This window comes from Prunus avium, chromosome 3, assembly GCF_965620075.1.
Source record: "Prunus avium chromosome 3, drPruAviu1.hap1.1, whole genome shotgun sequence".
Taxonomy (NCBI): Eukaryota; Viridiplantae; Streptophyta; class Magnoliopsida; order Rosales; family Rosaceae; genus Prunus; species Prunus avium.
In genome coordinates this window covers 32,422,717-32,443,317 of record NC_142286.1, presented here as the reverse complement: position 1 = coordinate 32,443,317, position 20,601 = coordinate 32,422,717, and the positions used below count along the sequence as shown (strand labels likewise).

The window sequence follows — 20,601 nt, the reverse complement described above, 5'->3', positions numbered from 1 at the left end:
TTGAATGAAGAAAGTACTTTTCTTAGAGGAGAAAACTTTTTTTTTTCTTTTAAGAACTATAGGGGAGGAGTAGAAAGTCTTTGGGGGATATATATACTCCGTTTGGTGGTTACCTTCGATGTTTCCCGTTTTTTAAAGGTGTTTCTATTTTCTATTTATTTTATAATTATGTAAAGCTTGTTATAATGCTAAAAAAAATATAAAAAGGCAATTGATTGACTTCAATAAGAATCGAACTCTGGCACCTCTGTTAAGTAGAGGCGCGCTAGAAAGCCAACTCGACCACATACGCTTTTATGCAAACAATTAGCATGCTATAATATATATACATTTCTTATAATAATAATATATATATATAATGTAAAGAATTTTTTTTTCGGGGCCCTCAAGAATCGGGGGCCCTGTGCGGTGGCGCCACTTGCGCCACCCCAGGGCCGCCCCTGACCAAAGCTAGGAAGAATGTGGAGAAATTCAAAGTAGATGATCGTGTAGGAGTTGGGGTCGTAGTGGGTTCCTGCATGAAATGTGAGACCTGTGACCAAGACTTGGAGAACTACTGCCCTGGAGCAATATTTACCCATAACTCACACAATCGCGACCGAATAAAAGTCTTTGATCATAATATCCTCAATAATTCTGGGAGGAGTCCCAAACCAAGAAATAATCTCATATTATATACCTTAATTGACGATCCACAAGTGGTGGCGTGTGTGTATATATGCACTAGGGTTAATTACTAAGTTAGATGACCTTTTTTGTCCTTTTACACAATAATAAAACTTAAAAATTAATAATTTAAGTATTGAGGTGAACAAAAAAAAGTGTGGGATTTAAATAGAAAAACTCAAACTATAATATTAAAAGTAGCAAAAGTTTAAGTGGCAGGGAATGGGAAGAGGAATGTAGGCACGCCAACAACAGCAAACATGTTATATTATATGTAGTATTTTTTTTTTTTTTATAAAAGTTGAGAAGGTACGGAAGAGAAAATTGGGGTGAATGTTGCAAAGAGTGAAACTTGGAAAAAGAAAATGGGAGGTATTGTTTTTTGTTTTTTGTTTAATTTTCTTTTTCAAAGTGGGGGTTGGGCTTGTTTCATTTTAATTTAGTCTCTATACATTATAATTATATTCTTTATAAAAAAAAATGATATCTCTTTTTGATGATACATTAACAAAAGTGCCTAAAATTATTTAAAAATAAATGATTTATGAAGCTATAATGCAATGTTTTTAAAAGAAAACTCGTCGTGTACAATTGAAATTTGGATGGAAAGTACAATTTTTCAGTTTTTTTTAAAAAAAAGTTATTTTCTTCTAAAAAAATTTCGAAGCTTTTACATTGTAACCCCCTCCACCCGCGAATCCTAGATCCGCAATTGTTCATGCATGCCTTTTACTTCAAATGCATACTATTTAAAGCATCTGATATATCATCACTTAGAGTGCTAGTTGTTTGGTTGCAAGCAGGCTTTAATTCATGAGAAGTTTCATGTTTCAGAGAAAATTTGAAGGTGTAGCATTCATTGAGAGGAAACTTTTTGTTGATCTGGATGCCTCCTCCTCTCTTGTTGTGGTAACCAGGGTAGTTCGACTTTTCGAACCACACTTTCTCTTTCAGAACCAGGCCGGCCTTCTCTGCAAGCTCCTTTAACTTCCATTGATCGTAGGGGTAGTCATCCCTGTGTGAAACATGAACTTCCCCACCTTTGCTGAGCATCCCACAGGCACTTTTGAAGAATGCTTTCAACAAATCCCTGTGCATTCTAATTCAATAGAACCCCCCAAAATTGATCACTAAAGAGCAGAGTAATTAAGTAACTAACCTCGTTTAGTGGCTCGGTCTGGATACTAATGTCCTAATCGCTATTTAGCAAACATATAATGTTGGGACTCGCTTATTAAATTGGGACAACATGCCAACATATTATATATTAGAAGTCCCAGTTAGAGTGGCGAAGCTCATAAGTACTAGCTTAGACTCAATTCCAATCCAGTACAAACCGACCCACTAAAACAGGATATCTATGTGTATAATACATATATAGCATATGAAAAATCAATAAAGAGCTTAAACGAAGCCGCCATTGGATTAAACAAAATTGATTAACCATGCAATATATATGACAAGATAATTGGAAATGAAAGCTTCGATTATACGAAAACAATTGTGACAAATTTGATCAACTTGGTCACTTACTGTATGAGCTCATCGTCTCTTTCGCATAGCCAAGAGTAATGGCCTGCATGAGGAAAGTTGAAGATGATAATATCAAACTTCATCCGCATAAGGGTGGGATGCTGGTGCATTTCATACACATCAACTTCATATAACACCAAGCATCCTCTTCTCTCCAACTCTTCCAAATGTGCCTCACTGCTCCAATGTTCTGTCCATAAAGTATCTGAAATTCAAAAAAAAAAAAAAATTACATTGATTAAATTAATTAGCTAATGTGAAACAAAAGAAGAAAATTAAAAACAGGGTATATCTGAAAAATGTACCTTCAGATTCAAGAGTGGTAGCCACCATGTTTGCGGCAGAGCGAAAAGCTCGAGCCAAACAAGCAGAAAATGAGAAGTCTCCCTCACCAACCAACAATATCTTTTGAGAGCTAGAGTAGTGTCCTATTTGTCTGTTTTTCTCACCCATTATTGATTTAAACTGAAGTTTCTAAAGGAAAGGGACTGTGCTGAAATGAAGGCTTTCAATACTGTTTACACCCAGAATAAACAGCCAATAAGAGCAGGACACGTGGAGGAAATTGGGCTTGGTCAGAGGCGCCCTCGGCACTCTACCTACCGATCACTCCATTAGGGCAACGCCCTCTCCTGGGACACGTGGCACGCTCCCAAGCGGCGTCCACAGTCCCACATCGAAATTATCAACAAAATGCATACCTCCCAAGGCCTATAAAAGGAGGCCAACTATCCCAAAATAGAGGTAATCAGAACTTACGGCATACAAACCTATTGATCTGTCAGTTGAACTTTCTATTCCCGAACTTACTTAAGCATCGGAGAGCCTTCGGCCGGTACCACACCGGTGCCCTAGGTCTTACCGTGCATTTGCTCATATTGCAGATCGCGTAGACTACCGAGGCATCAAGGATACCGAAAGCATAAAATTACTAAGTTGACCCTCTAAGTCAAAGAACCACTTTTTGGCGTCAACAAATACAGATGGTAGTTTCCAACAAAATAAATAAAGAGAGAAGATGAAAAGTATCTTGTGATGAAGAGTAGTGCAGGAGGAGGGAGACAAGAAGATGAAAAGTTTGAGAATATTTTTATTTGTTAAAAGTTTGAAAAACTAACGGAATTTTTTGGTAAAAAACTAGAGTGGCAACTGAGGTAAGGGGAGGTGGAGGGGTTGGGTATGGGTAAAATTTAAAATTTTAACTTTTACTGATTTAATCTTATTTTTTAAGGTTTCTAATTTTAAATAAGATGGATCGAAAGGCGAGGGAAAATATGAGGACTATGAAAGGAAAAAATTTAGCTCTTTAAAACCAAGGAGGAACTCCTCCTTACAACCAATGTTGTTTTGACACTTATCAAATTATTTTAAAATTCCTTCTTTTTTGTCGAAACTTTGTCAATGTTGTTTGAATTTGACAAGTGTCAAAACTCCATTGATTTTAAGGAAGAGCTCCTCCTCAATTTTAAATAGACAAGCCAATATCAAAATAAAACTCTATTGTAAATTCAAGGACATTTGTCATACCTAATACAATCAAGTAGCAATCTACATGCATTAACATCAAAATAGGTGTATTTTTACAGGCCCACAGCTTGCATACTTCATATTGCTTACGATCAAATCTTTTACAAACCCATACGCACAAAACCAAAAGTATTAAAACTACCAAAAGTATTCAAAGCAAGCAAAAGAGAGATCTGATCGATGATGTTCTCCATAGGCCTAATGCATCACCACCACCTTCTGCTTCAAAAGGATGCTATACTACCAAACACTTCACATAATCATATAAAGTCGTCGCTGCAAACAGACATTTCATCACAAGTATAGTCAGACTCATATTGTTGCAGAGCAAATTTGAAGGTGAAACAATTTCTGAGACGAAACGTTTTGTTGCTCTTGATGTCACCCCCTCTCTTGTTCTGGTACCCCGGGTAGTCCGATTTTCTGAACCACACTTTCTCCATCAAAACCAGGCCTGCTTCCTCTGCAAGTTCCTCCACATTCCATCTGTTATACGGGTAGTCATCTCTGGTTGCAACATGAACTTCCCCGCCTTCCCTCAGCATCCCACGGGCATTTTCGAAGAACGCTTTCAACAAGTTCTTGTGCATTCTGCTTGCATTCAACGCCCAAATCAATTAGCCCCCTAGGTAGGGAAACTAAGTAACTAATTAAGAATACTATATGGTAGCAAATAATTATGGAACTAATTATAGGCCTGCAGCTTCACCACTGCATTCAATAACATTGATTAGCCATGAAACACTTGATAAGACAATTGGGAAAATATAGCTTCCTAGGATATGATACCAATCACATAAAATTCTCCACCTCTTCTTCAATAAAATGTCAAAATCTCCACCAGTTCATACATAACAATGAATTCATCACTGGTTTTGTTGATAGATCTGGATGATGATGATTTTCCAAAAGAATATAAAAGAGGGACTTTTGTAGTAGAAAAATGTTGAGCATTCATAATCATTCATTCTTGGAAAGGGAAATTAAGAAACTTAAGCTGCACAAATCTCATACAAATACAATCCAATCAAAACAAACTGTTAGGGTTGACACCTGTGTACAACTAACTACTAATTATTTGTTCTAGTTAATTAATTTAGGGTCACTTACTGAATGAGCTGAGGGTTTCTTTCACGTAGCCAGGGGAAATGGCCTGCATGAGGAAAGTTGAAGATGATGACATCAAATTTCCTCCATTGCAGAGCGGGATGGAGGTCCATCTCATACACATCAACATCATGCAACACCAAGCACCCTCTCCTCTTCAAGTCACTCAAGTGTGACAAACAGCTCCTATGTTTGGCCCTTAAAGAACCTAAAAATTGAATCTTTCATCAAATTAATCACTGAAAAACAAAAAATAAAGAAACCCCAAAAATGGTTGCACCAAAAAACAGGGGTAGCACTGAAAATGAACAAAGATTTATTGGTCACATCTTAAAGAGTACCCATGAACATAAAAGTTGCGTTTTTGAAAAATGTACCTTGAGATTCGAGAGAAGTTGCTACTACTTTGCGAGCAGAGCCAAATGCTCGAGCTAAACAAGCAGAGAATGAAAAGTCTCCTTCACCAACCAGCAATATCTCTTGTGCGCTACTGTAGTGTTCGATCCGTCTTTCCCTACCACGACCCATTTCTGATTCTGATGAAAGATTTCTGCTCAAACGTGCTCACATGAGATGAGACCCCAAAGCACTCTCTCACAAGCAAAGGAAAAAAAGCTCACACCTTTAAAGAAGAGCAGCTATGCATTTGAGAGGAGTCATTGTTGGGCTTTGGGTTTGTGGATGTTTTGGGCCTCTTGGGCTGCAGTTTGTTCTGGAAAAAGTCAAATTATGTTATGGTCATTGTTGTGTGACTCATTTTTCACTTTAGTCCTTATTTAAAGTTAGTAGTTTCTCTCATTATAGTTTTGATCCATTTGTGGGAGCAAATAATTTCACGACCACTCCAACGACGTCAAGTGGAAATGCAAATAAATATCAAACTTATCCTAGATCACATGAATTATGTTGATTAAATTCTCATTTAATTAGCTATCAAGGAAGACTAATTACATTCAATTACGTCAAAGAAGCCTGCTTTCATGAAAACACACATCTCCCTGAGATATTTTTTCTGACTTAAGCATCAAAGGGCCCTTGGCCAACACTACACCATTGTTTATCCGATTGATTGATACTATTTATGGTAGTTGAGTGTGCACATATGTCAATATAATTGCAAATGTTTTGAAGAGATAACATAGTTCTCATTTATGGTAGTTGCAAATATTGGTATGTAGAATTTCATCTACTAATTTTAGTAGAATTTTCAATTTGAGCTTCATTGTTATTATTATTAATGAGACAAAGCTAACATTACATTCATAAAACTACTTCCGGGGCCAAAATGAAAATGAGTTGAACAATATTGGCTAAACATCTGATTAAACTTTAATAATTTTAATTTTATAGTATAAAAAAAATAAAAAAATAAAAAGTTTCTTCGCAAGGGGGTTCTCGCAAAAAGCGTGACGAGACCCAGAAAGCGGTGTCGTGTGTGTGTCTTTGTCTCAACATCCCTGCAATGGACTGCGTATCAAACTCTTCAGAAGCCCCATCGTTCGCCACGTGTCCACCTCAGTTCCCCATTCCCGCCACGTGCCCACTCCTCACCTTCACTTTGTATTGTAACATCTATCAAATCAAACAGCTCTCTCTCTCTCTCTCAAGACTCGACCTTTATCATATGCTAGTCTTTATTTTTCTTTAGTCTCTCTCTCTAGTGTTCTAATTTCTAAATTCAATTGTTGCCCTAAATTACTTACTTGCATGGTTTCATGGAGGTTCCCGTGCATTTTGTGGCCAAGCTATGGAGGGCTTTTAGCAGTCTTTCTCAAACGAGCCCTTTGTCTTCTTTTTACTTCTCATTCTTGGCCTTTTCAAGGATAATTATAATTAACCACATAAGTTAATTATTGCTAATCACTCCATTATGCTATGAACAATATGTATTATTAGTGAAATATTGGTGAGCCAAAATTTTTAAACCCAACCCATGAATATTTGATATCAATATATTACTTATGCCACATGGGCACATAACATCATGCCCACATGCAAATATAATGTGTTTATGGTAATGACTGTATGCTTATATATATTACATGTTCAAATAGTTTTAAGCAACAGAATTTATACGTGAATCAATTAACGGTTCACAATTGTTCAGATAGGCACGTGTGATGTGATTCGGTGAGGGTATTTAGCAAAATGGCAAAATGTATGTGACATGAAAGGAAACACAATCCATCTATATCTTTGTTTTGCATACGTATACTGTGATTCAGTCTTAAATCGTTAATTACAAATCCATATATATACAGCACATATATGTTCTGTTCTGCTTTCCATACATTTATGGCTGTTACTTCAAATGCATACCTTTTAAAGCATGTGATATATCATCATCAAGAACGCTGGTTGTTTGGCTGCAAGAAGGCATTAATTCATGAGTAGTGAATTCAGGTTTCAGAGAAAACTTGAAGGTGTAACATTCTTTGAGAGGAAATTTTTTGTTGCTCTGGATGCCTCCACCTCTCTTGTTGTGGTAGCCAGGGTAGTCCGACTTTTCGAACCACACTTTCTCTTTCAAAACCAGGCCGGCTTTCTCAGCAAGCTCCTTCAACTTCCATTGATCATAGGGGTAGTCATCCCTGTGTGAAACATGAATTTCCCCACCTTGGCCGATCATCCCACGGGCACTTTCGAAGAATGCTTTCAACAATTCCCTGTGCTTTCTAATCCATTTGAATCCCAAATTAGTGATGAGATTCGGTGCATGCTCAGTCTGAACGTACTATATAATGTCGTAATTACTGTCTAACAAAGCTTATAGATGTTTAGATTGGACTTACTGTATGAGCTCATCGTCTCTTTCGCATAGCCAAGAGTAATGGCCTGCATGAGGAAAGTTGAAGATGATAATATCAAATTTCATGCACATAAGGTTGGGATGCTGGTCCATGTCATCTACATCAACTTCATATAACACCAAGCATCCTCTTCTCTTCAACTCATCCACATGTGCCTTACTGCTCCAATGTTTTGTCGATAGAGTATCTGAAATTTTATCATATATATATTGATCAAATTAATTAGCTAATCTAAAACAAAAAATTGAGAACAGGTTAAGGTAATGGTTGGTCATTTGCTAATGCATATATACAGTTATATTCCCCTATGCGGACACCATTATAAACAGGGAGGAAAACATTGAAGGGTGGCTGCGGATATCTGCATAGGAGAAAATCTGTATATATATATATTATATATATTTGTAAAATGTACCTTTAGATTCAAGGGTGGTAGCCACCATGTTAGTGGCAGAGCGAAAAGCTCGAGCCAAACAAGCAGAAAAAGAGAAGTCTCCCTCTCCAACCAACAATATCTTATGAGAGCTAGAGTAGTGCCGTACCCGTCTTATCCGTCTCTGTTTTTTACGACCCATTATTGATTTATACACTCAAGTTTCTCCAATGATTTATGAGAAGACTTTTCAATACAGATGGTAAGTTTCTTAAAAAATAATAGAAAAGAGAGAAGATGAAAAGTATCTTGTGATTAAGAGTAGTGTAGGAGGAGGGAGGCAAGAATATGTGAAGTTGGAAGATAAGAATTTCTGCTCAACTGATTTTAGAAAGAAAAAAAAATTATCGACAACAGATACAAGTGTGGGTTTTGCACTGGGCTGGTGAAGAACGAGAAATTGCTGGATTCTGGTGATCAGTTATTTTCCATGTTGATGCAAAGAAGACGAAAGGATTGTTGTGCGCAGCGGAAGCGGATTGCACTGTGGTGGTTGATATGAAACCGTTGAAACAACAAGAGAAAAATATGAAATACAAAAATCCAAACGACACAAGGATTTATACTGGTTCGGCCCGTGTGTAGCCTACATCCAGTTCGAAGATAGCGAGAAATTCCACTAGTATCCCAAAAGAGATTACAACCAAAAGGAGATTAACCCTCTCACCTATCCTAGGAATTACAGAGTTTAACTCTCACAACCCAAATCCCAAATACACCCATGTCACTCTCAAGCTAACCACACACAAGAGCCAAGAACACATGAATTGTTCTTGCTCACTAGGAAAGAACACACTAAGAACAATACAAAGAAATAAACCTCCCACCAACACAAGGAACAAATGAAGAAGACTCAACCTTGAAATGGCTTGATCTTCCTTCAACATCTCGTGTAGCCAAAGAGGAGTTTATCTCCACCATCATGGAGATGCTCTCTAGTATTTCTCTCTGTGTGGAAGTGTCCCTCACTTCTGTTTTAGCCTCTCTGAGAAATGGTGCTCACGGCACCCAAATGGTGCGGCACACTGCCCACACACATGCATACTCATTTCCGCACCCTCCATCTCCTTTTATGAACCCATGCAGCAACTCCAAAAGCCAGCCAGCCAATGCCAACCCACGTGAAGAGGAAAAAGAAGCCAAACCATGTGCTGGAAGTCATCATTATTAGTGACATAAAACACCCACTTGGAATAAACAAAGAGAAAGAAACCAATTCTTTCTCAAAGTGGACAGCTCCAACGGACAAATAAAGGAACCCAAAATGTCACCAACCAATTAGACTCCCCCACAAAATAATGTCCAAAACTATACATTATTTATGCACCATGATTTTCTCCACTTTTCCATCTTGCTTTCGGCTGCCTAATTAATAGAAGTGCAAAAGCACTCCACCAAAACTCCATCACGTGAAACTCACAACATTAAGGTAGGTGCCCATAACAAAACACATCACAAGCAAATTTGAGCCAATTTCAACAATCTCCACCTTGGCACAAATTTACCAAGACACACAGTAGAACTTTCTATCGCCCATCTACCTCTTACCAAATCAAGCTCAAGCACTCCTTGAACTTGCAACCAAAAAATGTGTGCTTCGATCGAACCGGATGACCCCAACAGAAGAACCTCTTCTATCATCCTCATAACCAAGCCACACCAGCTGAATGTACGTGCATAAACTGCACAAACCTTAAACGCTTGAACCTCAAGCTTCTTCCGCTACAATACACGCAGAGTCTGGACAACCAAGTAGCAGAACGAACAATTTCAGCTGCTATAGGAGGGAATCATCCTCCCGAAAGATAACCCCTTACAATCAAAACCCTCACTTGAAAATCTAATGGTCAAAGGAAAAAAAAAAAACCCATGTAGCCATAAACAATGCTACCCAAAGTACATAGAGAAAATCAAAGCAACAAACTACACACTACCCACAAGGAACACCCACAAAAAAAAAAAAAAAAAAAAAAAAAAAAAACTCTTGAAACTCCACCATAAAAGAAATTTTCAAAAGTTACCAAAGACAAGTAAAAAATCACACCCCAAGCACGGCACACCGGAATCATCGATCATAGGAGGAACATAAATTTTATCCTCCCTACGACATCCACAAAAGCACCTGCAAGAGGAATTATTAGACTCTTTTTCTTGGGCAATCAAATCTCAAATGCCCGTCCTTGTGGCAAAGTTGCATTTGTCCTCCTGAACATTCACCTTGGAACGCGATTTTCCTCCATTACTGCCTGATCCTTATCATCCTATTTTCATATTCATGACCTACACATTCATGAAAATCTTATTGAACTCAACAAGATAGTTTTGACTAAGTGTACCTTCCGCCATACCACTGAGTGTACAATCGTTGTTTGGCATACAACCGATTGGAAATGATTTGGTCATATATGTATTCTCCACCATTTCAGCCATAGCCCAGCATGTGTAGTCTCATCGGCAACCTCACGAAGAACACCGTCCGCTAACTGCAATCCAATCGCAGTGAGTGCCCGATTCAAGACATCATCCTTCCCCATCGTTGGAACACGTTGCTGGCCATGCTTAGATACCCTTTGACGCCTTTTGAGCAGCCCCTGTTGCACTAACAAGGCTCTCATCTTCAACACCAAAGTCTGGAATTTTTCTCCTGTCAAAATAATTTAATATTTTCTCAACGTCTCCTGGTTCCATCATCAGGAACACAAAACTCCACCAGATCGAAAAAACTGGAGCTCTGATACCACTTGTTGTGCGCAGCGGAAGCGGATTGCACTGTGGTGGTTGATATGAAACCGTTGAAACAACAAGAGAAAAATATGAAATACAAAAATCCAAACGACACAAGGATTTATACTGGTTCGGCCCGTGTGTAGCCTACATCCAGTTCGAAGATAGCGAGAAATTCCACTAGTATCCCAAAAGAGATTACAACCAAAAGGAGATTAACCCTCTCACCTATCCTAGGAATTACAGAGTTTAACTCTCACAACCCAAATCCCAAATACACCCATGTCACTCTCAAGCTAACCACACACAAGAGCCAAGAACACATGAATTGTTCTTGCTCACTAGGAAAGAACACACTAAGAACAATACAAAGAAATAAACCTCCCACCAACACAAGGAACAAATGAAGAAGACTCAACCTTGAAATGGCTTGATCTTCCTTCAACATCTCGTGTAGCCAAAGAGGAGTTTATCTCCACCATCATGGAGATGCTCTCTAGTATTTCTCTCTGTGTGGAAGTGTCCCTCACTTCTGTTTTAGCCTCTCTGAGAAATGGTGCTCACGGCACCCAAATGGTGCGGCACACTGCCCACACACATGCATACTCATTTCCGCACCCTCCATCTCCTTTTATGAACCCATGCAGCAACTCCAAAAGCCAGCCAGCCAATGCCAACCCACGTGAAGAGGAAAAAGAAGCCAAACCATGTGCTGGAAGTCATCATTATTAGTGACATAAAACACCCACTTGGAATAAACAAAGAGAAAGAAACCAATTCTTTCTCAAAGTGGACAGCTCCAACGGACAAATAAAGGAACCCAAAATGTCACCAACCAATTAGACTCCCCCACAAAATAATGTCCAAAACTATACATTATTTATGCACCATGATTTTCTCCACTTTTCCATCTTGCTTTCGGCTGCCTAATTAATAGAAGTGCAAAAGCACTCCACCAAAACTCCATCACGTGAAACTCACAACATTAAGGTAGGTGCCCATAACAAAACACATCACAAGCAAATTTGAGCCAATTTCAACAATCTCCACCTTGGCACAAATTTACCAAGACACACAGTAGAACTTTCTATCGCCCATCTACCTCTTACCAAATCAAGCTCAAGCACTCCTTGAACTTGCAACCAAAAAATGTGTGCTTCGATCGAACCGGATGACCCCAACAGAAGAACCTCTTCTATCATCCTCATAACCAAGCCACACCAGCTGAATGTACGTGCATAAACTGCACAAACCTTAAACGCTTGAACCTCAAGCTTCTTCCGCTACAATACACGCAGAGTCTGGACAACCAAGTAGCAGAACGAACAATTTCAGCTGCTATAGGAGGGAATCATCCTCCCGAAAGATAACCCCTTACAATCAAAACCCTCACTTGAAAATCTAATGGTCAAAGGAAAAAAAAAAAACCCATGTAGCCATAAACAATGCTACCCAAAGTACATAGAGAAAATCAAAGCAACAAACTACACACTACCCACAAGGAACACCCACAAAAAAAAAAAAAAAAAAAAAAAAAAACTCTTGAAACTCCACCATAAAAGAAATTTTCAAAAGTTACCAAAGACAAGTAAAAAATCACACCCCAAGCACGGCACACCGGAATCATCGATCATAGGAGGAACATAAATTTTATCCTCCCTACGACATCCACAAAAGCACCTGCAAGAGGAATTATTAGACTCTTTTTCTTGGGCAATCAAATCTCAAATGCCCGTCCTTGTGGCAAAGTTGCATTTGTCCTCCTGAACATTCACCTTGGAACGCGATTTTCCTCCATTACTGCCTGATCCTTATCATCCTATTTTCATATTCATGACCTACACATTCATGAAAATCTTATTGAACTCAACAAGATAGTTTTGACTAAGTGTACCTTCCGCCATACCACTGAGTGTACAATCGTTGTTTGGCATACAACCGATTGGAAATGATTTGGTCATATATGTATTCTCCACCATTTCAGCCATAGCCCAGCATGTGTAGTCTCATCGGCAACCTCACGAAGAACACCGTCCGCTAACTGCAATCCAATCGCAGTGAGTGCCCGATTCAAGACATCATCCTTCCCCATCGTTGGAACACGTTGCTGGCCATGCTTAGATACCCTTTGACGCCTTTTGAGCAGCCCCTGTTGCACTAACAAGGCTCTCATCTTCAACACCAAAGTCTGGAATTTTTCTCCTGTCAAAATAATTTAATATTTTCTCAACGTCTCCTGGTTCCATCATCAGGAACACAAAACTCCACCAGATCGAAAAAACTGGAGCTCTGATACCACTTGTTGTGCGCAGCGGAAGCGGATTGCACTGTGGTGGTTGATATGAAACCGTTGAAACAACAAGAGAAAAATATGAAATACAAAAATCCAAACGACACAAGGATTTATACTGGTTCGGCCCGTGTGTAGCCTACATCCAGTTCGAAGATAGCGAGAAATTCCACTAGTATCCCAAAAGAGATTACAACCAAAAGGAGATTAACCCTCTCACCTATCCTAGGAATTACAGAGTTTAACTCTCACAACCCAAATCCCAAATACACCCATGTCACTCTCAAGCTAACCACACACAAGAGCCAAGAACACATGAATTGTTCTTGCTCACTAGGAAAGAACACACTAAGAACAATACAAAGAAATAAACCTCCCACCAACACAAGGAACAAATGAAGAAGACTCAACCTTGAAATGGCTTGATCTTCCTTCAACATCTCGTGTAGCCAAAGAGGAGTTTATCTCCACCATCATGGAGATGCTCTCTAGTATTTCTCTCTGTGTGGAAGTGTCCCTCACTTCTGTTTTAGCCTCTCTGAGAAATGGTGCTCACGGCACCCAAATGGTGCGGCACACTGCCCACACACATGCATACTCATTTCCGCACCCTCCATCTCCTTTTATGAACCCATGCAGCAACTCCAAAAGCCAGCCAGCCAATGCCAACCCACGTGAAGAGGAAAAAGAAGCCAAACCATGTGCTGGAAGTCATCATTATTAGTGACATAAAACACCCACTTGGAATAAACAAAGAGAAAGAAACCAATTCTTTCTCAAAGTGGACAGCTCCAACGGACAAATAAAGGAACCCAAAATGTCACCAACCAATTAGACTCCCCCACAAAATAATGTCCAAAACTATACATTATTTATGCACCATGATTTTCTCCACTTTTCCATCTTGCTTTCGGCTGCCTAATTAATAGAAGTGCAAAAGCACTCCACCAAAACTCCATCACGTGAAACTCACAACATTAAGGTAGGTGCCCATAACAAAACACATCACAAGCAAATTTGAGCCAATTTCAACAATCTCCACCTTGGCACAAATTTACCAAGACACACAGTAGAACTTTCTATCGCCCATCTACCTCTTACCAAATCAAGCTCAAGCACTCCTTGAACTTGCAACCAAAAAATGTGTGCTTCGATCGAACCGGATGACCCCAACAGAAGAACCTCTTCTATCATCCTCATAACCAAGCCACACCAGCTGAATGTACGTGCATAAACTGCACAAACCTTAAACGCTTGAACCTCAAGCTTCTTCCGCTACAATACACGCAGAGTCTGGACAACCAAGTAGCAGAACGAACAATTTCAGCTGCTATAGGAGGGAATCATCCTCCCAAAAGATAACCCCTTACAATCAAAACCCTCACTTGAAAATCTAATGGTCAAAGGAAAAAAAAAAAACCCATGTAGCCATAAACAATGCTACCCAAAGTACATAGAGAAAATCAAAGCAACAAACTACACACTACCCACAAGGAACACCCACAAAAAAAAAAAAAAAAAAAAAAAAAAACTCTTGAAACTCCACCATAAAAGAAATTTTCAAAAGTTACCAAAGACAAGTAAAAAATCACACCCCAAGCACGGCACACCGGAATCATCGATCATAGGAGGAACATAAATTTTATCCTCCCTACGACATCCACAAAAGCACCTGCAAGAGGAATTATTAGACTCTTTTTCTTGGGCAATCAAATCTCAAATGCCCGTCCTTGTGGCAAAGTTGCATTTGTCCTCCTGAACATTCACCTTGGAACGCGATTTTCCTCCATTACTGCCTGATCCTTATCATCCTATTTTCATATTCATGACCTACACATTCATGAAAATCTTATTGAACTCAACAAGATAGTTTTGACTAAGTGTACCTTCCGCCATACCACTGAGTGTACAATCGTTGTTTGGCATACAACCGATTGGAAATGATTTGGTCATATATGTATTCTCCACCATTTCAGCCATAGCCCAGCATGTGTAGTCTCATCGGCAACCTCACGAAGAACACCGTCCGCTAACTGCAATCCAATCGCAGTGAGTGCCCGATTCAAGACATCATCCTTCCCCATCGTTGGAACACGTTGCTGGCCATGCTTAGATACCCTTTGACGCCTTTTGAGCAGCCCCTGTTGCACTAACAAGGCTCTCATCTTCAACACCAAAGTCTGGAATTTTTCTCCTGTCAAAATAATTTAATATTTTCTCAACGTCTCCTGGTTCCATCATCAGGAACACAAAACTCCACCAGATCGAAAAAACTGGAGCTCTGATACCACTTGTTGTGCGCAGCGGAAGCGGATTGCACTGTGGTGGTTGATATGAAACCGTTGAAACAACAAGAGAAAAATATGAAATACAAAAATCCAAACGACACAAGGATTTATACTGGTTCGGCCCGTGTGTAGCCTACATCCAGTTCGAAGATAGCGAGAAATTCCACTAGTATCCCAAAAGAGATTACAACCAAAAGGAGATTAACCCTCTCACCTATCCTAGGAATTACAGAGTTTAACTCTCACAACCCAAATCCCAAATACACCCATGTCACTCTCAAGCTAACCACACACAAGAGCCAAGAACACATGAATTGTTCTTGCTCACTAGGAAAGAACACACTAAGAACAATACAAAGAAATAAACCTCCCACCAACACAAGGAACAAATGAAGAAGACTCAACCTTGAAATGGCTTGATCTTCCTTCAACATCTCGTGTAGCCAAAGAGGAGTTTATCTCCACCATCATGGAGATGCTCTCTAGTATTTCTCTCTGTGTGGAAGTGTCCCTCACTTCTGTTTTAGCCTCTCTGAGAAATGGTGCTCACGGCACCCAAATGGTGCGGCACACTGCCCACACACATGCATACTCATTTCCGCACCCTCCATCTCCTTTTATGAACCCATGCAGCAACTCCAAAAGCCAGCCAGCCAATGCCAACCCACGTGAAGAGGAAAAAGAAGCCAAACCATGTGCTGGAAGTCATCATTATTAGTGACATAAAACACCCACTTGGAATAAACAAAGAGAAAGAAACCAATTCTTTCTCAAAGTGGACAGCTCCAACGGACAAATAAAGGAACCCAAAATGTCACCAACCAATTAGACTCCCCCACAAAATAATGTCCAAAACTATACATTATTTATGCACCATGATTTTCTCCACTTTTCCATCTTGCTTTCGGCTGCCTAATTAATAGAAGTGCAAAAGCACTCCACCAAAACTCCATCACGTGAAACTCACAACATTAAGGTAGGTGCCCATAACAAAACACATCACAAGCAAATTTGAGCCAATTTCAACAATCTCCACCTTGGCACAAATTTACCAAGACACACAGTAGAACTTTCTATCGCCCATCTACCTCTTACCAAATCAAGCTCAAGCACTCCTTGAACTTGCAACCAAAAAATGTGTGCTTCGATCGAACCGGATGACCCCAACAGAAGAACCTCTTCTATCATCCTCATAACCAAGCCACACCAGCTGAATGTACGTGCATAAACTGCACAAACCTTAAACGCTTGAACCTCAAGCTTCTTCCGCTACAATACACGCAGAGTCTGGACAACCAAGTAGCAGAACGAACAATTTCAGCTGCTATAGGAGGGAATCATCCTCCCAAAAGATAACCCCTTACAATCAAAACCCTCACTTGAAAATCTAATGGTCAAAGGAAAAAAAAAAAACCCATGTAGCCATAAACAATGCTACCCAAAGTACATAGAGAAAATCAAAGCAACAAACTACACACTACCCACAAGGAACACCCACAAAAAAAAAAAAAAAAAAAAAAAAAACTCTTGAAACTCCACCATAAAAGAAATTTTCAAAAGTTACCAAAGACAAGTAAAAAATCACACCCCAAGCACGGCACACCGGAATCATCGATCATAGGAGGAACATAAATTTTATCCTCCCTACGACATCCACAAAAGCACCTGCAAGAGGAATTATTAGACTCTTTTTCTTGGGCAATCAAATCTCAAATGCCCGTCCTTGTGGCAAAGTTGCATTTGTCCTCCTGAACATTCACCTTGGAACGCGATTTTCCTCCATTACTGCCTGATCCTTATCATCCTATTTTCATATTCATGACCTACACATTCATGAAAATCTTATTGAACTCAACAAGATAGTTTTGACTAAGTGTACCTTCCGCCATACCACTGAGTGTACAATCGTTGTTTGGCATACAACCGATTGGAAATGATTTGGTCATATATGTATTCTCCACCATTTCAGCCATAGCCCAGCATGTGTAGTCTCATCGGCAACCTCACGAAGAACACCGTCCGCTAACTGCAATCCAATCGCAGTGAGTGCCCGATTCAAGACATCATCCTTCCCCATCGTTGGAACACGTTGCTGGCCATGCTTAGATACCCTTTGACGCCTTTTGAGCAGCCCCTGTTGCACTAACAAGGCTCTCATCTTCAACACCAAAGTCTGGAATTTTTCTCCTGTCAAAATAATTTAATATTTTCTCAACGTCTCCTGGTTCCATCATCAGGAACACAAAACTCCACCAGATCGAAAAAACTGGAGCTCTGATACCACTTGTTGTGCGCAGCGGAAGCGGATTGCACTGTGGTGGTTGATATGAAACCGTTGAAACAACAAGAGAAAAATATGAAATACAAAAATCCAAACGACACAAGGATTTATACTGGTTCGGCCCGTGTGTAGCCTACATCCAGTTCGAAGATAGCGAGAAATTCCACTAGTATCCCAAAAGAGATTACAACCAAAAGGAGATTAACCCTCTCACCTATCCTAGGAATTACAGAGTTTAACTCTCACAACCCAAATCCCAAATACACCCATGTCACTCTCAAGCTAACCACACACAAGAGCCAAGAACACATGAATTGTTCTTGCTCACTAGGAAAGAACACACTAAGAACAATACAAAGAAATAAACCTCCCACCAACACAAGGAACAAATGAAGAAGACTCAACCTTGAAATGGCTTGATCTTCCTTCAACATCTCGTGTAGCCAAAGAGGAGTTTATCTCCACCATCATGGAGATGCTCTCTAGTATTTCTCTCTGTGTGGAAGTGTCCCTCACTTCTGTTTTAGCCTCTCTGAGAAATGGTGCTCACGGCACCCAAATGGTGCGGCACACTGCCCACACACATGCATACTCATTTCCGCACCCTCCATCTCCTTTTATGAACCCATGCAGCAACTCCAAAAGCCAGCCAGCCAATGCCAACCCACGTGAAGAGGAAAAAGAAGCCAAACCATGTGCTGGAAGTCATCATTATTAGTGACATAAAACACCCACTTGGAATAAACAAAGAGAAAGAAACCAATTCTTTCTCAAAGTGGACAGCTCCAACGGACAAATAAAGGAACCCAAAATGTCACCAACCAATTAGACTCCCCCACAAAATAATGTCCAAAACTATACATTATTTATGCACCATGATTTTCTCCACTTTTCCATCTTGCTTTCGGCTGCCTAATTAATAGAAGTGCAAAAGCACTCCACCAAAACTCCATCACGTGAAACTCACAACATTAAGGTAGGTGCCCATAACAAAACACATCACAAGCAAATTTGAGCCAATTTCAACAAGGATTTCATTATAAAACAAACCAAACAACAAATAAAAACACTAAGATTTATAGTGGTTCGGCTTTATAGTCTGTGTGGCTTGAAGATGACAAATTAATTCCCTATCATCAAACATAGGTTACAAAATAATGTTTAACCTCACAAATTCAAGATTCCAAATATACCAAACTCTGCACACTCAAGAATAAAATAGAAAACAAACGAGGAGGAAAGAGATAAACTCTGAATCTCCTTGGTCAGAAAGACTGCCTATTTTCCAAGATGTGCGGCAGCTGCTTGTTATCCAAATCTCTGCTGCCTATAGGTTTAGAGTCGCCTTTCAGCCTAGTGGGGCTTCTCCAATAAACCATAAATAATGGCCGGTAGAACACCAAGTTAACGGATTTAGGCGAATGAAAAGAGTTTTGACTTACAGACTAATGGAGTGATTTATGATCCGAATCTCCATAACATTTTGATAATGTATGTATGATCTAATTTTTGACCATCACTTGTATTAAGAAAAAATAAAATAAAACAAGGACAAATGGCCAAACGCCACATAATGCAGGAAAGGATTTCAACTGTGGGCCTAGCGGACCCACCTAATGACCACTATAGGCCATGGCCTACATATTATGTATTACTTTAAGTCAAATAAGCCCACACTTTTCTTAAAAGAACTCCGTCAGCCCAAATTTCCTTCACCTTTTAATTATTTCTTCTCTCTTTGCCCTCTCTCTCTTAGTTATTTTGTTCCTTTTCTCTCTTCTTCTCTCCCTTTCTCTCTTTTTTCTCCTAGACGGTGCTGGTTTGGCCCTCACTACTGAATTTCATGTACCACCACTGCTTAAAGTAACACATAGGATTCGAATTCTAGTACTGGCCTTTTTCTTTTTGGTTTGATTATTCTCTAAGGCTTACCAATAACTTTATATATATATATATACTAGTCCCTTGACAGACGCTTATAAGTGTGAGAATTGGTTTTTTTCTTTTTCTTTTTCTTTTTACATTTTAGTTTTTAAAATTTTAGAACTGAAAAAGATAAAATAGGTAGATCAAATCAAGTGAGGTTTAGGCCCTTAATTTGTACCTAAATTTCACTTTTGGTCTTTCAATTCGATTATATAGTCCTCCTATTTTTACTCATGGTTTACTCTTGTTATTTACTTTCAAATTTGTCAATTGTTCTATTAATTTTAAAAGTCAATTAGTCATTTCAATTTTTATCTTTAAAAAAATAAATAAATACATAAAATGGTTTATTAGGCCAATGGTCTCTTAACGTGTACTCTATTTTCAGGTTGGTCATTCAACTCAATTATTGAGCTTTTGTTGAATTTTTGGTTGAGGAGAGATATATAGGGTACTGAAATCGAGGCCAGTTCATTGATTTTTGACTTTCTATAAAGAGGTTCATTCCAATATGACATATTTGGGGAGAAAAATAGAAAATTAGCCACTTATTATTTTCTAATTGGTTCTTACAAAATTTTAACACACTTAGAACCAATTATAAAATGACTAGTTGCTAGTTTTGAGTTTTTCTCTCCAAATAGGCTTTATATGGGTTTTTGTATAATATGTTATGCTCAAATGGGCTTATTTATTATAGTACAAGCGATTAGAGGAGTGGGTTTACACAAATATTCATTGGGTGCCTTAGAGTTTCAAACCTCTGCCCATATGGATAGAGGTGAAAGAGCTCAACCAACTGAGATATACTTCATTGGCCTAAGTTGGTTAGTTTAACTAAAAGAGAGCATCTTTGTCACTCCATTCGAGAATTTTACTATCTCCATTTCTTCCTTCTTTTACTACAATGGGAGCATCCACTAAAGCCAGCCTTCCTCCCTTTTTTCAACCAACTTCTCCACATTCTTCTCATTCTTTTCCGGCCAATTGGTGTGTTACAATTTTGAGGCAGGATG

General features: G+C 39.1%; 2 protein-coding genes and 1 pseudogene across 2 annotated transcripts; all 3 read right to left on the bottom strand.

The window, feature by feature from the left end:
* Nucleotides 1-1,395: 1,395 nt before the first annotated feature.
* On the bottom strand, nucleotides 1,396-2,667 carry LOC110755611 (uncharacterized protein At4g26485 pseudogene; annotated as a pseudogene).
* A 1,014-nt stretch (nucleotides 2,668-3,681) lies between these two features.
* On the bottom strand, nucleotides 3,682-5,443 carry LOC110755612 (uncharacterized protein At4g26485). Its single transcript, XM_021956840.2, has 3 exons — nucleotides 5,211-5,443; nucleotides 4,837-5,041; nucleotides 3,682-4,317 (listed from the first exon to the last, which is right to left on the bottom strand). The coding sequence occupies exons 1-3, from the start codon at nucleotides 5,359-5,361 to the stop codon at nucleotides 3,987-3,989; spliced, it is 687 nt and encodes a 228-aa protein (XP_021812532.2). The 5' UTR covers nucleotides 5,362-5,443; the 3' UTR covers nucleotides 3,682-3,986.
* Nucleotides 5,444-6,996: 1,553 nt separating this feature from the next.
* On the bottom strand, nucleotides 6,997-19,096 carry LOC110755610 (uncharacterized protein At4g26485-like). The gene is made up of 3 exons (XM_021956838.2): nucleotides 8,059-19,096; nucleotides 7,626-7,830; nucleotides 6,997-7,508 (listed from the first exon to the last, which is right to left on the bottom strand). Exons 1-3 carry the CDS (start codon nucleotides 8,216-8,218, stop codon nucleotides 7,136-7,138), a joined length of 738 nt encoding a protein of 245 aa, XP_021812530.1. The 5' UTR covers nucleotides 8,219-19,096; the 3' UTR covers nucleotides 6,997-7,135.
* Between the last annotated feature and the right edge of the window lie 1,505 nt (nucleotides 19,097-20,601).

What these genes read in the sequence shown, in the direction of transcription:
- LOC110755610 (XM_021956838.2), bottom strand. Translation starts at nt 8,218, where the DNA reads ATGGGTCGTAAAAAACAGAGACGGATAAGACGGGTACGGCACTACTCT. An exon ending in TACCACCCTTGAATCTAAAG is followed by an intron (nt 7,831 to 8,058) that starts GTACATTTTACA and finishes ATAAAATTTCAG; the next exon opens with ATACTCTATCGACAAAACAT. An exon ending in AGAGACGATGAGCTCATACA is followed by an intron (nt 7,509 to 7,625) that starts GTAAGTCCAATC and finishes CAAATGGATTAG; the next exon opens with AAAGCACAGGGAATTGTTGA.
- LOC110755612 (XM_021956840.2), bottom strand. Translation starts at nt 5,361, where the DNA reads ATGGGTCGTGGTAGGGAAAGACGGATCGAACACTACAGTAGCGCACAA. An exon ending in AACTTCTCTCGAATCTCAAG is followed by an intron (nt 5,042 to 5,210) that starts GTACATTTTTCA and finishes TTCAATTTTTAG; the next exon opens with GTTCTTTAAGGGCCAAACAT. An exon ending in AGAAACCCTCAGCTCATTCA is followed by an intron (nt 4,318 to 4,836) that starts GTAAGTGACCCT and finishes GAATGCAAGCAG; the next exon opens with AATGCACAAGAACTTGTTGA.